This window comes from Triturus cristatus, chromosome 4_2 (genome assembly GCF_964204655.1).
Source record: "Triturus cristatus chromosome 4_2, aTriCri1.1, whole genome shotgun sequence".
Classification (NCBI taxonomy): Eukaryota; Metazoa; Chordata; class Amphibia; order Caudata; family Salamandridae; genus Triturus; species Triturus cristatus.
In genome coordinates this window covers 155,372,397-155,385,796 of record NC_140586.1, presented here as the reverse complement: position 1 = coordinate 155,385,796, position 13,400 = coordinate 155,372,397, and the positions used below count along the sequence as shown (strand labels likewise).

Here is a 13,400-nt window from a genome sequence, read left to right as displayed (position 1 = left end):
TCCCAACGCTCACAGCCAAATCCTCGTCCTTGACTCTGACACAGAGCTGGAGAGGCATTGTTGTCCAACATCGGCTCTGGCACCGACTTGAGCCATGCCTTCCAGGTTGGAGCCTGAGCCCTATGTATGGGAGAGGACTCAGGGAGGAGTGGGAGGGATTGTTGGACCTTGAGGACTACCAGCCTTATAAAAATAAATGAACTGGTGAGAGGATCTGGGTGAAGCCAGTGGACTGGAAACTTCTCCAGGTACTGGCATGCTTTCTTCCCCTACTGTGGCTACGCAATGGTGGGGCAGAGAGCAGCTGAAGTTCTGGACGTTATCTTACCCTTGGAGGCAGTCATAGCCAATGGAATCACGGAAGTGCTTCCGCCCTGAGTGTCCCCATCACAACCGCTCATCCCTTTCAATGATGTGCTACAGCAACAAATGATGGCTGGAATGCTGAATTAATCAAACATACACCCCCAGTCAAGAGATCTGGGTTAAATCCATTGTTCTTTTTCTCACTACGCCATCCCAGCTTGGACCCAGCCGTATGCAAATAAGTCTTGTTCCTGCTCCATCGATTGTTCTTTTTGCATTTTTTCACCAAGTGGGTCCAGTATTTCCAGACCTGGGTCCAGTGCTCTCCATGCCATTGTAATCAAGCTAGCCTGGCAGATGAGGATTGAAACACCGAAACCGGTCTCAAGATGCTTGTTATCAGTCCAGGAGGACCTGGCCTAGCATGGGGGAGGAAATAAAATGATGGATTTAGTCCCATATCACTTTACTCGGGTGAATGTTTGACATTGTTCAATATTCTGTCAATCAATTATTCTTTTTGCATTTGTTTCCCTTTCAATGAGGCACTTACTGACGCCTTGCTTGAGACTTGGTCCAAGCCCAAGACAGGCGCTCCTGTGAACAGGACGATTGCCTACCACCAACACCCCGCTCCAGTGGACTTAAATTTCTTCACCCAACACCCTACCCTGGAGAGCTTTGTGGTCCAAGCCTAATGTCCCATGTAAATTCCGGCGCATTCCCTACCGCACCCACAGACAGGGAATGCAAGAGGCTAGAAAATCTTAGGAAGAAGTTGTTTACTTCCACCAGCCTGGCACTGCGGTCTGGGAAAAACGCATTCCTTTTGGGCTGCTATTCCCATGCCCTGTGGGATATGGTTGCGCATGTGCTGCCTACGGACTTGGTGGAGGCCCGGGCTGTGCTCTCCCAGGCTGTTGCCGATGGGAGGGATGTAGCGAAGTTCACCATCCACTGTGGACTAGACACCACCAACTCACTAGGCAAAGCGGTTTTGTCAACAGTGACCCTGCGACGCCATGCTTGGTCTTCGGAGACAAGGCATATTGTGTGCTAGAGCGCTTTGACAGCTTGGCTACGGCCAGGTCATTGGACTTTTCTATGGCCTCTTGTCACCCTTAAATTGCCTTTTGCTTCTTTCGTGGCCACAGAAGGGGCTTACAACTGTGTCTTTACCCATCCAGCCACTACGGCATGCAAGCTTTCCAGCCTCTGCATTTCCGTGGAAGCAGTTCTTACAAGCGCCGTGGGTCAGGTGGTCAGCGGTCGGTTCAGTCCACCAACCCCCCAGCAGCCGCAGCCTGCAAACCCTCCTAGTCTGCCAGTTTACAATCATGGGCACGCAGTGGGTGGCAGGATTCGCCATCACCTGCCTCACTGGCAGTCAATAAATTCGGTCCTGAGTGTTTTGCAGATTGTCCAGAGGGGCTACTCCCTTCCCTTCGAGACTACCCCTCCGTTCATGCTACCTACTTAATACAGGCTGACGGAGGACCACCTATTTAGTCTCTGCTAGAAAGTGTTGACGCTTATGGCCAAAGAAGCCATAGAGAGAGTGTTGATGCCAAAAGTAGTGTGTGGTTGCTATTCCCAGCTACTTTCTGGTGCCCAAGAAGGATTGAGACTGTCTTCCTATGCTTGACATGCGCACTCTCAATTTCTTCGTGAAGAAGGAGAAATCGAAGATGCACACTGTTGCTTAGGTCCTGTCTGCTCTGGACCCGGGAGAGTGGTTGGTCGCGTTGGACTTGCAGGACAAATACTTACACATTCTCGTCCTGCCTGCCTACAGGCGTTACCCGTTTTTCACGGTGGGCCACATGCATTTTCAGTTCAATGTGCTGCCTTTAGGCCACACAAGTGTGTTTTCCAAGGTGATGATGGTGGTTGCAGCTCATCTGCGGAGATCTGGGGTGCCAATCTTTTCCCTATGTCAAAGACAGGCTCACTCCAGGCTGTCATCTCCCACCTCCAAACTACGGCTGACCCCTGCATTCACTGGGGTTCACTATCATCGTGCCAAAATCACACATGACTCCCTGTGAGATGCTCCCTTTCATCTGAGCTGTTCTGGGAATTGTGCAGTTTATGGCCTATCCACCTAAATGATGAGTCCAGGATATTCAAGATATGATACTGATGTTTCAGCCTCTGTCCTGGATTACGGTGAGACTGACTCTGTTGCTGCTAGGACTCGTGGCCTCCTGCATCCTGCTTCTGACTCAGGACCATTGGCATATGCAGCCTCGGCAGTGGGACCTGAAGTTCCTGTGGACGCAACATCAAGAGAATTTCTCCAACATGGTCCAGGTCCATTTGAGGTAACTGCAGAGGACCTGAAGTGATGGCTGATGAACTGCGCTTGGGGTCAGCGGTAGATCTCTCTCCCTCCCCAACCAGATCTAACAGTAGTGACAAATGTGTCACTCCTGGGATGGGGCGGCCATCTGGAAGAGATGGAGATCAGAGGATTCTGGTCTCTGTTAGAATCCAGACTCCACATCAACCTGTTGGGAGTTCCAAGCCATCCATTTGGCATTGAAAGCCTTTCTATCCTCTGTCCAGGGAAGGTTCCTGAAATTGTTTATAGACTATGTCGCCGCCATGTGTTACTGCAACAAGCATGGCGGGGTGGGGTCGTGGACCCTTTGTCAGGAGGCCCTGCGTCTCTGTACATAGCTGGAACAGCAGGGCATATCCCTGGTGGTTCTACATCTGGCCGATTCTCTGAACACCAGAGCGGATCACAAATGGGGTCTCCATCCCGAGGTGGTGCAAGGTCTCTTTCAGTAGTCTGGATAGCCTTGGTTAGATCTGTTCGCCACTGACGAGAATGCGCATTGTCAGCAGTTCTGTGCACTGGACTTTCCAAGGCGGCTCTCGCTTGGAGAGACTTAACTCAGGTGGAGCTCCAGCCTCTTGTATGCCTTTCCTCCATACCACTCTTGCCCAAAGTTCTCAAAAAGACCAGGAACAACCAGGGCCCAAGTCATCCTTGTGGTGCCGGATTATGCAAGGAGAGGTGATATCCCGAGCTTTTGAGCATGGCCACCGTTCCTCCTCTTCGGGAGGATCTTCTTTCGCCACAGCAGTGGAGGGGTCTCCACCCAAACCTGTCCACAGTCCGTCTACTTGCTTGGAGATTGAGTGGCGACAGTTGACCGCTTTCGACCTTCTGCCCGAATTCTATAATGTCATCTTGGCAAACACGTGTCCCTCTACCAAGATGGTTTATGCCTGCCATTGGGCAAAATTTGAGGCATGGTGTACAGAAAGACACATTGATCTCCTTTTGGCCTCCATTTCTCAAGTTCTCCTGTTTGTTCTTTCCCTTTCCCAGAAGGGCTCTTCTCTGAGCACTATGTAATGATATGTTTCTGCTATCTTGCTTTTCTTCAGTTGCCTGACCAATATTCCCTTTTACAATTCTCTATGGTACATAGGTTTTTCAAAGGTTTGCAACATACGTTCCATCCCATTCCTTTTGTTATGCCCCAGTGGTACCTTAATCTCATCCTCACTTTCTTCAGAAAGTGGTCACTCCATTTCACGTAGGCCAAACCATCACTCGGCCTACTTTTTATGTTCTACCTAATCTTTCCAAGGAATAGGGGTGATTTTACCATTTGGACCCTAAAGATGCGTTGTCGTTCTACCTTGCCTGCACGAAGAAGTTCCAGGTGGACGACCAACTCTTCGTGGAGTATGTCGGAGCGAAGAAAGGAGAGGCTGTGGAGAAGCAGACAATCTCTCAATGGATTGGGCTCTGTATAAAAATCTGCTACCCATTGGTTAAAAAGCTAACCCCTTAGGGTTTGTGTGCTCATTCCACCAGAGCTAAAGCTGCCACCACTGCGCTAGCAGGCCGAGTTCCAGCCCTGAACATCTGCCAGGTGGCAGCAATGGCTCCCTTTCACACATTTACCAAACACTACTACCTGGCCATCATGTCATTAGGGATGGGCATTTTGCCTGTTGAGTCCTGCAGGGCTTCCTCATGTGAAATTAGTTTGCAAACCCACCTCTGAAGAGATATTGCTTGGATATCTATTCTGTGGTAAGAAATCTGTGCTAGAAGTCTGTCAGATGAACAAGTGAATTACCTTCGGTAAAGCCTTATCAAATAGAGACTATCTAGCTGCAGATTTCTTACCGACCCACCCATCCTCCCCACTCTGCGAACGGATTTCTAGAGACAGGGCTTTCACTTTTGAAGGCCCTAGTTTTCCCACCAGTGGTCAGTGTACTTTGTGGCTCCGCGATTCTGGCATGCAAAGTTGCAGAAAGTAACTGATGTCAGCGTGCCAAGGTGGCGCATATATAGGCACCCCACTCGTCACTTCTGGCATCACCGATGCCACCACGCAGAACTAAGCAATGCCACATACCGGTCCCCAGGGGTACTGATCGCGAAAACTTTCCGGATCCAGTCTGACGCCTGGGTATAATTTCGAAGATAAGAAATTGGTGGCCAGAGAGTATCTCTATTAGATAAGGTGTTACTGAAGGTAAGTAACTTGTTTGTTAAGATGGATGTGGAACATAACGTATACTACCCTTTCCTGTCCTACTTTTAGAGACCATTTTTAACACTGGGTTCTAGGAAGATAGTAATACTTAGTTCCACAATAAATGACATTTTGGAAATTATGTTGGTCTTATACTAATCCTGTTAATTTTAATAGCCCCAAGAAATATCTAAAGAAAACCCTTCACCTCCCAACTAATACTCTTGCTGATGGCACAGAGCATTCTGCTATTATGTGTGTCTAAGTTTTTATGTTCTTGAGCCACTAAAACACTTTTCTCTCTTTCAGCCTTTGCCCGAGTTTGCTCGAATTCCTGGCCTCTTTCTGCCCAGCTGTGCCTTTTCAAACTGCTTGGCTGTAGTGGAGTTTCTGCACAGCTACGGGAAGGTGCTTGGCTTTGATATCGCCAAGGAGGTTCCAAGTCTCTGCACCCTCCAGGAGGGCCTCTTTAATGCAGGAGACAGTCTGGGTGAAGTAATGGACTTGCTGATCCGCCTTCTGAAACTGGTGCTGCGTGATCCAGGACTACCGTCCTATTCCCAGGTGTGTAACTGAAAGTTTACATTATCAAACGCTTGACTGCTGTATTGGATCTGGGAGCCGTCAGAATGTACTTATGTGACCTTTAGGGCTAAACACGGTAAAAGAGACATGCGTCTGGTGTCAGTCATTATGGGGCTTTTGAGGCTGTAAACAGAGAGTTCAGTGTTTGGTCCTGCTTCACTGCACCATTGGTGGACCCACATGCATAATACCCGACGGCTTGATTGTTGAAAATATTGAACCCTTGAGGATGTAGTTTTGGAGAAAACTAGACCTGGTGTTTGTGTGCATAGGGATCTTGAGAATCTGGTATAAGCATGCACTCAAGTTAGTGCCTGTCACAGTGGTATCTGTAAGGTTGGAACAGTAAGGAAAGGTCACTTTGGCGTCATCTAGTACTGTGACCCTAATACTGTGACTGTTGGTGTGCTAATAGGGGGCTTATGAGTGTAACCTATGTGGCTGCTGTACTGAATAACTGTGCCCCTTTGTGTCAGTAAGTGTATTATCTGTGATGTTTTTTCAGAGCTTTTGAATATTAAGTTCATCTGGTACTGGAACCAACTTGTGGTGTTCTGACCTAAGGCCTTATAACAAGTTAACATTTAGGGAATGAGAGGACATCTTGGTTACCAGACAGCATTACTAGTTCTTTATGTCTTACAGTCTCTTAAGGTCCTCGGTGAGAAGATTTCGGATATTGAGCTAAATCGGGACACTGTATCAGAAGTGCTCCGTATCTTCATGGAGATTTATGGGGCAGACCTGGAGATATGTGACAGTCTGCGATCAAAGCCCTTCCAGGCCCACCCACCAGAGACCAAAGCTGCTATCCTGGCCTTTCTGGTGAACGAACTGAATGGCAGTGCCACAATCATAGGGTATGTCATAGCCTTCTCTTTCAGTCTTTGCTCTGAAACCGGAGATTCTGATACACTCACTAATTGCTTGTTTATTATCTTAAATGTTACATCACTCGTGACTTTACTGTAAAGGTTTCTTTTGTGGGGCACCTTGAACTGCTACTTCTCATGCTGTAGGTATTTGGTTCTGGTGGTGTTAAGGTTCGTTTGCACCTCCGGGGTTCATGATGAAGCTGTTTTATCTGATGGTAGCTTGCAGTGCCTCTGCCATTGCTGCAGTGTTTTGTTGGCACTGTTAAGAATCCTTTTTGTCATTTTCTGACAAATAGGTCAGTCCTTGACACACTTAGAATTAGGTAAACAGACCACACACAGGTCATGAGGGGCAGAAGAAGCCTTTTTCCTTACGTAGATGGGGGATGCATTAACAAAAAGGGAAGGCATATTGAAGAAAACTATTACCTGGAAATAACACACAGGGAAATTGTTAAAGTTTGTATAAGATATTGAGTAAAGGTGGAAAAAAATATTTTTTGTTGAAAGATCTCAGAAAAAAGAAGGTTGAAAGACCCCCGAAGTGTCCTGACATCCTGTCAGCATGAGTCAGAAGAAGGAGCTGAGGCTGTTAGGCAAACTGCCAGTGCAGTTCATGCTGTGTAATGGAAGCTGCTGGGTTCCTTACAGTTAGTGTATGCTGAATACACCTAGTACATTTTTGACCTGACAAGCACCATTTCCCTCTTTTTTCCATCTGCAATTAGAGCACGTCTTCAAGTTATGTTAACTATATACCATAGTTCTACTCTAAATGCTGCAATGTGGTTTGGGTTTCATTACAGTGCTGTAGTTTTCTACAGAACAATACAGGTAAAGCTGGCCTGTCAATGACTTATTGAGGTGTCAACTAACTGTTCTACACTTGGGTGCCTACCTCCAATTTCAGAAGGATATATATATATATATATATATATATATATATATATATATATATATATATATATATAATCAGTCAGTCAAAATAACTTAATTTGATTCATTAGAATCATAGAAGTTTACATATATACTTAATAAAAACAATTAAAACATTTTTTTAATGTTAACACATAAATCTTGGTTCACCGACAAAATTAGTCAACTTTAAAAATCTTTAAAAATCGTCATACCCTTCCTCAGCACAGTTTATGCAAATAACTAGATATTTCACAGTTGATAGCGTTTTCTAATTGAAAATGCAATTTTAATATAACTGAGCACTGCACTTGAGATTGCGGCCGTAGATAGTGCCCTCAAATAGTCAAAACCCTCCTGATAAGAACAGGGCCGAATAGCTTTTAGTATGGGCTTAATAAAGCGTGCTCTAGGATCTGAATAAAATAAACAAAACAGCATAAAATGCATTGTGGTCTGTTTGGCCAGGTTATTACAAGGACAGGGGGCTAGTCTCTCACACCAGCCTGCCTGTTTCGGATAGGCGACTAAAAAATCTGGTCAGGAGAAAACACAATTGTACATGCGTAGTAAAAGACAGACAGGGTTGCTGCAATCTTAGCGCCCCACCATGTGATGTTCCCCAATTCTCATTAGACATGCTTAACTCGATACGAAATGCATTTTTTATAATCGTTTTCATGTTGGGTTGAATAGTTTCTGGTTTATTGTAATATTCTTCTAGACCTATTTTATAAAAAGTATCCCTAACATAGCGCAACCAGGGGAGTGACATTGCGTTGTCCAGAGTTATATAGTCTTTAAGGATACTCCTTGAGAAAGACAAATCTGAGGACCAAATGTTCCCCCATAAGATAAGTGGTGCAATATTTATCTTGTCTTTCACATATCCAAGGCCCACCTCAGAATGACAAAATGCTGTTGAAGAACAGCTGGGGATCATTAATAATTTTTTTTAAAACTTGTTCTCTAAAACCTGAATCCGGTTGCTCTTATGATAACCCCAGCCCCCAGCCCCATAGGTTGCCGCAGATAGACATTTTGACTTGTATAAAATGATCATTTCGGCTACCGGCTTGTGTGCCAATTTACAAGCAAAGCGGAACAGCCCCTCTATTATTCTACTGGTCTGCTGTACCCTTATCAATACCAGATCATCCCACTTAAGTTTATTGTTAAAAACCTTACCTAGATAGGTAAAATTGGGCACCTTCTCAATAGTTTTACCTTTCACAGTAAATTTCCTAGTTTTGGTATTTTTGGACCGTAGACAATGAAAAAAGATTTACTAAAATTCACTTTAAGATCTACTCCTAACATAAAATCAGTGAAGGCGGTCAGTGATTTTTGTAGGCTATTCGCCATAAGGGACATTAAGACAGTATCATCAGCATATGATATCAAGTGGACCAATTTACCATCTATTCTTGGAAAATCCAATTTTTGTTTAATCAAGAATGCTTCCAGGCCGTTAGTATGTATAACAAAAAGGAAGGGGGCCAGGATACAACCCTGGCGTACCCCTTCCGTGGTGGCAATAGGCCTAGTCTTCTCCTCTCCTGGGCCAAAGCGAACAACTACAGTGGTACATTCATGCAATCTACGTAGCAGGGTGATGAGTGTGAGAAAGTGCCATCTTTCTTGCATGGTATGCCCCCACTTTTTGCTGAATTGCTGAATGTACTTTGACTGAGTGTGCCCTGGACTCCTGCCAACCAGGTGCCCAGGGCCTATGTACCTTCCCTAAAACCCAAATTGGCAAACCCTGGCCACATGTCAGCCCCTGGTAAATGGTACCCTAGGTACCCAGGGCCTTGTGACCAGGGAAGGCCTCTAAGGGCTGCAGCACTTATTGTGCCACCCTTTGTAGGCCCTGTACCCTAACACACACACACACACACACACACGCACGCACGCACGCACGCACGCACACACACACACACACACACACACACACACACACACACACACACACACACACACACACACCCCCCCCCCCCCCTTTGCAGGCTGAGTGTCTGGGTACAAGACAAAACAAAGAGTCGACATGGCACACATCCCTGTGTGCCATGCCCACAACCTACACTGCCCTTGCATACATCAGCCACCCCTCTAGCTGGGTGCCCTATGCCAGTGGTGTGGGCACAGGAGCATGAGCCCTGTGCCCCTACAGTACCCAGGTCCATTCCTGGGCACTGTAAGTGCAGTGCTGCCATTTAAGAGTATATGGTGCTGGGAGCTTGTCAAACACGAACTCCACAGCACTATAATGACAACACTGAAGACTGAGAAGTTTGGTATCAAACTTCTCAGCACATTAAACCCGCACTGATGCCAGTGTGGGATTTAATGTACCAAGCACCCCAGAGGGCATCTTAGAGATGCCCCCTGAAACCTAACCTACAATCCACGTCTTGTCTGAGAGGCTCCCTAGGCTGCCACACAGCAGACATGTTGCTGGACCCCTGGTGGAGATCCCCCCGCTCTCCTGGGCCTGCAACAATGCACATCCTGGGCGAGGTGCTAGGTCTCCTCCCCTAGGATGGGCAGGGGGAAGCTTCAAAGGCATGCCGCCTTTGTGAGCTTCTCCAGGCCACTTGCTGTACTCAGTAACTGGCCCCCACCGGTTCTGACCCCCACTCTGGCGGGAAGACTGGCCGGAAACTCCAAGTAAGGATAGGGGATGTGCCAGCCCTGCCAACCCCACCCCTCAGGTGGTGGAGGCGAGGTGAAGCACATCTCCGGGCTCTCGCCATCTTGAAGATGGGGAGCCCTACCCAATCAGGACTAGGCCACTGCCCACCTCCCACAGGAGAGTGGCAGGATAGGGGGTGTACCCACCCCAGGACAGGGACCCAGTGGTCTCTGCCATTTACCTACCTGTAACGCCCCTAAATTTAGTATTTAGGGGCACCCTGAACCTACCTTCCTCAGATTCCAGATTCTAAACTAGCAAAGAAGAACAAGAAGAAAGAACACCTGCCGTGCAGCTGCTAAGAAGAGGAAGACACCAACTGCTTTGGCCCCAGCCCTACCGGCCTGTCGACCCTCGAACCTGCTCCTGCTAAATCCCGGCACCTCCTGCGGCCAGCAACCTCACAAACCCTGGAGGACCTGGCTACCTTGTGACTCTGAGCACCTGGGACTCCCGTGAGCAGTTGCTCTGCTCAAAGCAAGTTTCTAACCCCTGGCATCAGCCCGGAACCGCAAACCCTGCACACTCTGCACCCGCCAAGCCTGGCCTGTGCCGGAGTGGACAAAGACCCCGAGGACGTCCCCCACGGCGACTGTGACTCCGAATCCGGCACCCAAGGACCCACCTCGACGCTCCTGACGACGCCTGCAGCCTCAGAACCAGGGATCCCACCGCGATCAACAGAGGGTAAGATTTCCCGACATCAAAAGGCAACCCTGCACTCTGCGCCCTGTGGCCCCCTGGGCCCGACTCCTGGGTACCTACCTATCCTCCAACTACCCAACTTACCTCTCAAAGTGGTGGTGGCACCTGAAGAATCTTTGTCCCCGAGCTTGCAGCCTTTGTTCGTCCTTGAGCTTTCCCATTGAAATCCATTGAGCGCCCAAAGGCTCAAAAGCACCCTGCACCCAGCCGCCTGAGTGGCCCTGGCAGTGCAACTTCTACTCCTACTTACTTCCCCATTTGCCCTGAGCAAGTGACCAAGAGCCCAGCTCCCACAGCCGCGTGTCCTGCTAGTCAGCAGCCACAACCAAGGCCCCCCTGCCTCCCATAGGATAACATTGAGCCTAACTCACTCTGCACCCGGCTGCCCCTGTGCCGCTGAGGGTGTAACAACTGTACTTACCTAACCCTGGGAGACCCCTCAGTCTGTTCCCAGGACCTTAACTCTGCTAGTCGAGTACTTACCCAAAAGCCGATAACTCACTTTTCTTCCATAAGATAAAATTGACTGGCTTCTTCAGAAATTTCTTCTAAGTGTGGCGTTTCTAAACTTTAGAAAATTCACCTAAAATCAACCGAGTAACGAAAATGGAAATACTCACCTGCTATTAGGAGAGATCCCAGTGCTGGATCTTGGTGCCCAGCACTGACCCTGAAAAATACTTACAACTGTACTTACCACTAACTCAATTTTCTCCCATAGGAAACCTTTGACTGTTTTTCTGTGAAATTTCTTCTAAGCGTCGATTTTTGCAAACTACGGATATATTCTTTAAAAATCGTACCAACTGTGAAAACTTAATTGCTTACCTCTTTTAAATAGATGCCCCAATACTGAGCCTAGGAGCCCAGCACTGGATTACAAAAGTAACGAGAACATACTTTAGCCGTAAATTGAATTTTCTCCCATAGGAAACCATTGACTGTTTTTCTGCGAAATTTCTCGTGTCGATTTTGCAAACTTATAAATATTCCTTAAAAATCGCCTGTGTAACTTAAACGCAGTTTCTCAACTGCTTACAGGTGGTACACTAGTGCTGGATCTAGGATACAACACTGACCTTGAAAAAGTAACCATAACCCCACTAACCTGCTAAGTGAATTTCCTTCCATAGGGTAAGATTGGTAATTTGATTAGAAAACGTTTTTTAGTGTCAACTTTTAAAATAGCAAAATATTGCTTAAAAATCACAACAGTAACTAAAACTAATTTACTCACTTGTTTCCAAGAACTGCCCCAGGAATCTAGGATTTAGTCCTGGAGTTAGAAAAGTAATCCTGAAAGTAATCAATTGTGCATAACTTAAAATTTCCATTGAGCTCAATGTATTATTGTGTTTGAAATTGAGTTGCCTATTGCAACAAAACTGTAACTATTATCTGCAAAAGTCAATTGCCTATTGCAAAGTATTTAACTAAAGCATCTCATTCTGAGAAAGTATATTTTGATACCTATTGTTGGTTCTAAAATAAAACAAGCATATATTTTTTATATATAAACCATTGGCCTAGAGTTCAGTTATTGAGTGTGTGAGACCATTTTCTGACTGAGTGTGTACAACAAATGCTTTACACTGTCCTCTGATACTGCCTTACTGCTCGACCAGGCTACCACTTTAGAGAGTAAGGTTATATCTAACTTTAACCTCTGCCAAACCTCTAGGGACTGTGGACTCTGTACACACTGTACCTATTTGGGAACAGTATATACAGAGCCACTTTCTCACAATGATGAGTTCTTCAAATCCCATTTCCCCCATCATTGTCCATAGTTTTCCACTACACACAGTATCAAAAACACTGGACAAGTCCATGAAGGCCAGGTGGATCGAGACGACCCTGGCCTCCATGTACTTGCCCATAATCAGGGATAAGTTAAGACACTGCTCATTTGTTCCCATCCCCTTTCTAAAACCATATTGAGTGTCCGCCATTAAACCTGATGTATTTGCCCATGATTCGAACCTGGCAATAATCACCCTCCCCATGACCTTGCATGTAGCGTATATTAAAGAGATTGGCCTGAAGCAAGTAGAGTTGTTTCTTTTAACTTTTTTAAAAAAATTGGTAACACCACTGCTTCCTTCCATGAGGATGGAATGCAACCAACTATTACCGCCTTAAAACCATTGAGCAATAGAGGGGCCCATAGTTGGAGATTGCTTTTAAGCAAGTCTAAGAGAACACCATCTGGGCCAGGCGCTTTTAGGGGTATGCCCTTGGCTATTGCTTATTCGACCTCTCTTACAGAAATTGTGTTACTCAGTTCATGTGCAGTTTGTAAATTAATGACTGTCTCAACCCTTTTCTCTTGTATTGATATGCCCCGTGGATTAAATATTTTAAAAAAGTGGTCTTCCCAAGTTTCACCTGTTATGGTCGAGTCCATGCTCCTGGCGTCATTAGAAAAGAGGGGGAGATTTATAATCTCCCAAAAACTCTTAGTCCTTAAGGGAGCTATCTTTCTCTAAGTCCTCCCAAGCTATTCTTCTCAGTTCATTTTTCCTACAGTTAATAGCTTTTTTGTATGTCTGTCTCGCCATCTTTATCAGGGCTATATTCCGCGGGGTCGTTTGCAGGGCTTTCTTTAGTTCTCTTTGCGCCCTGGAGCACTCAGCATTGACCCACCTAGTTTCAGGTAGATCTCATTCCTTAATTAGTTTAATTAGTTTTTTTGCCACATCTGCACAAATTAGCTCTAAAGATTGTATGACTATCTCTGGGGGGGGGGGGGGGGGGAATCAAATTTTAGGCAACTCATACATTTGTTTTGATTTTCTTTAAGAATAG

The 13,400-nt window shown here is 46.3% G+C and overlaps 1 protein-coding gene across 1 annotated transcript in view; it reads left to right on the top strand.

The window, feature by feature from the left end:
• Positions 1-13,400, top strand: part of BAZ2A (bromodomain adjacent to zinc finger domain 2A) — a 1,031,051-nt gene that overhangs the window by 550,654 nt on the left and 466,997 nt on the right. The window contains exons 15-16 of the mRNA XM_085600883.1: positions 5,127-5,381; positions 6,048-6,262. Of these exons, the coding sequence (XP_085457009.1) occupies positions 5,127-5,381; positions 6,048-6,262 (470 nt within the window). The remainder of the gene's footprint in view (positions 1-5,126; positions 5,382-6,047; positions 6,263-13,400) is intronic.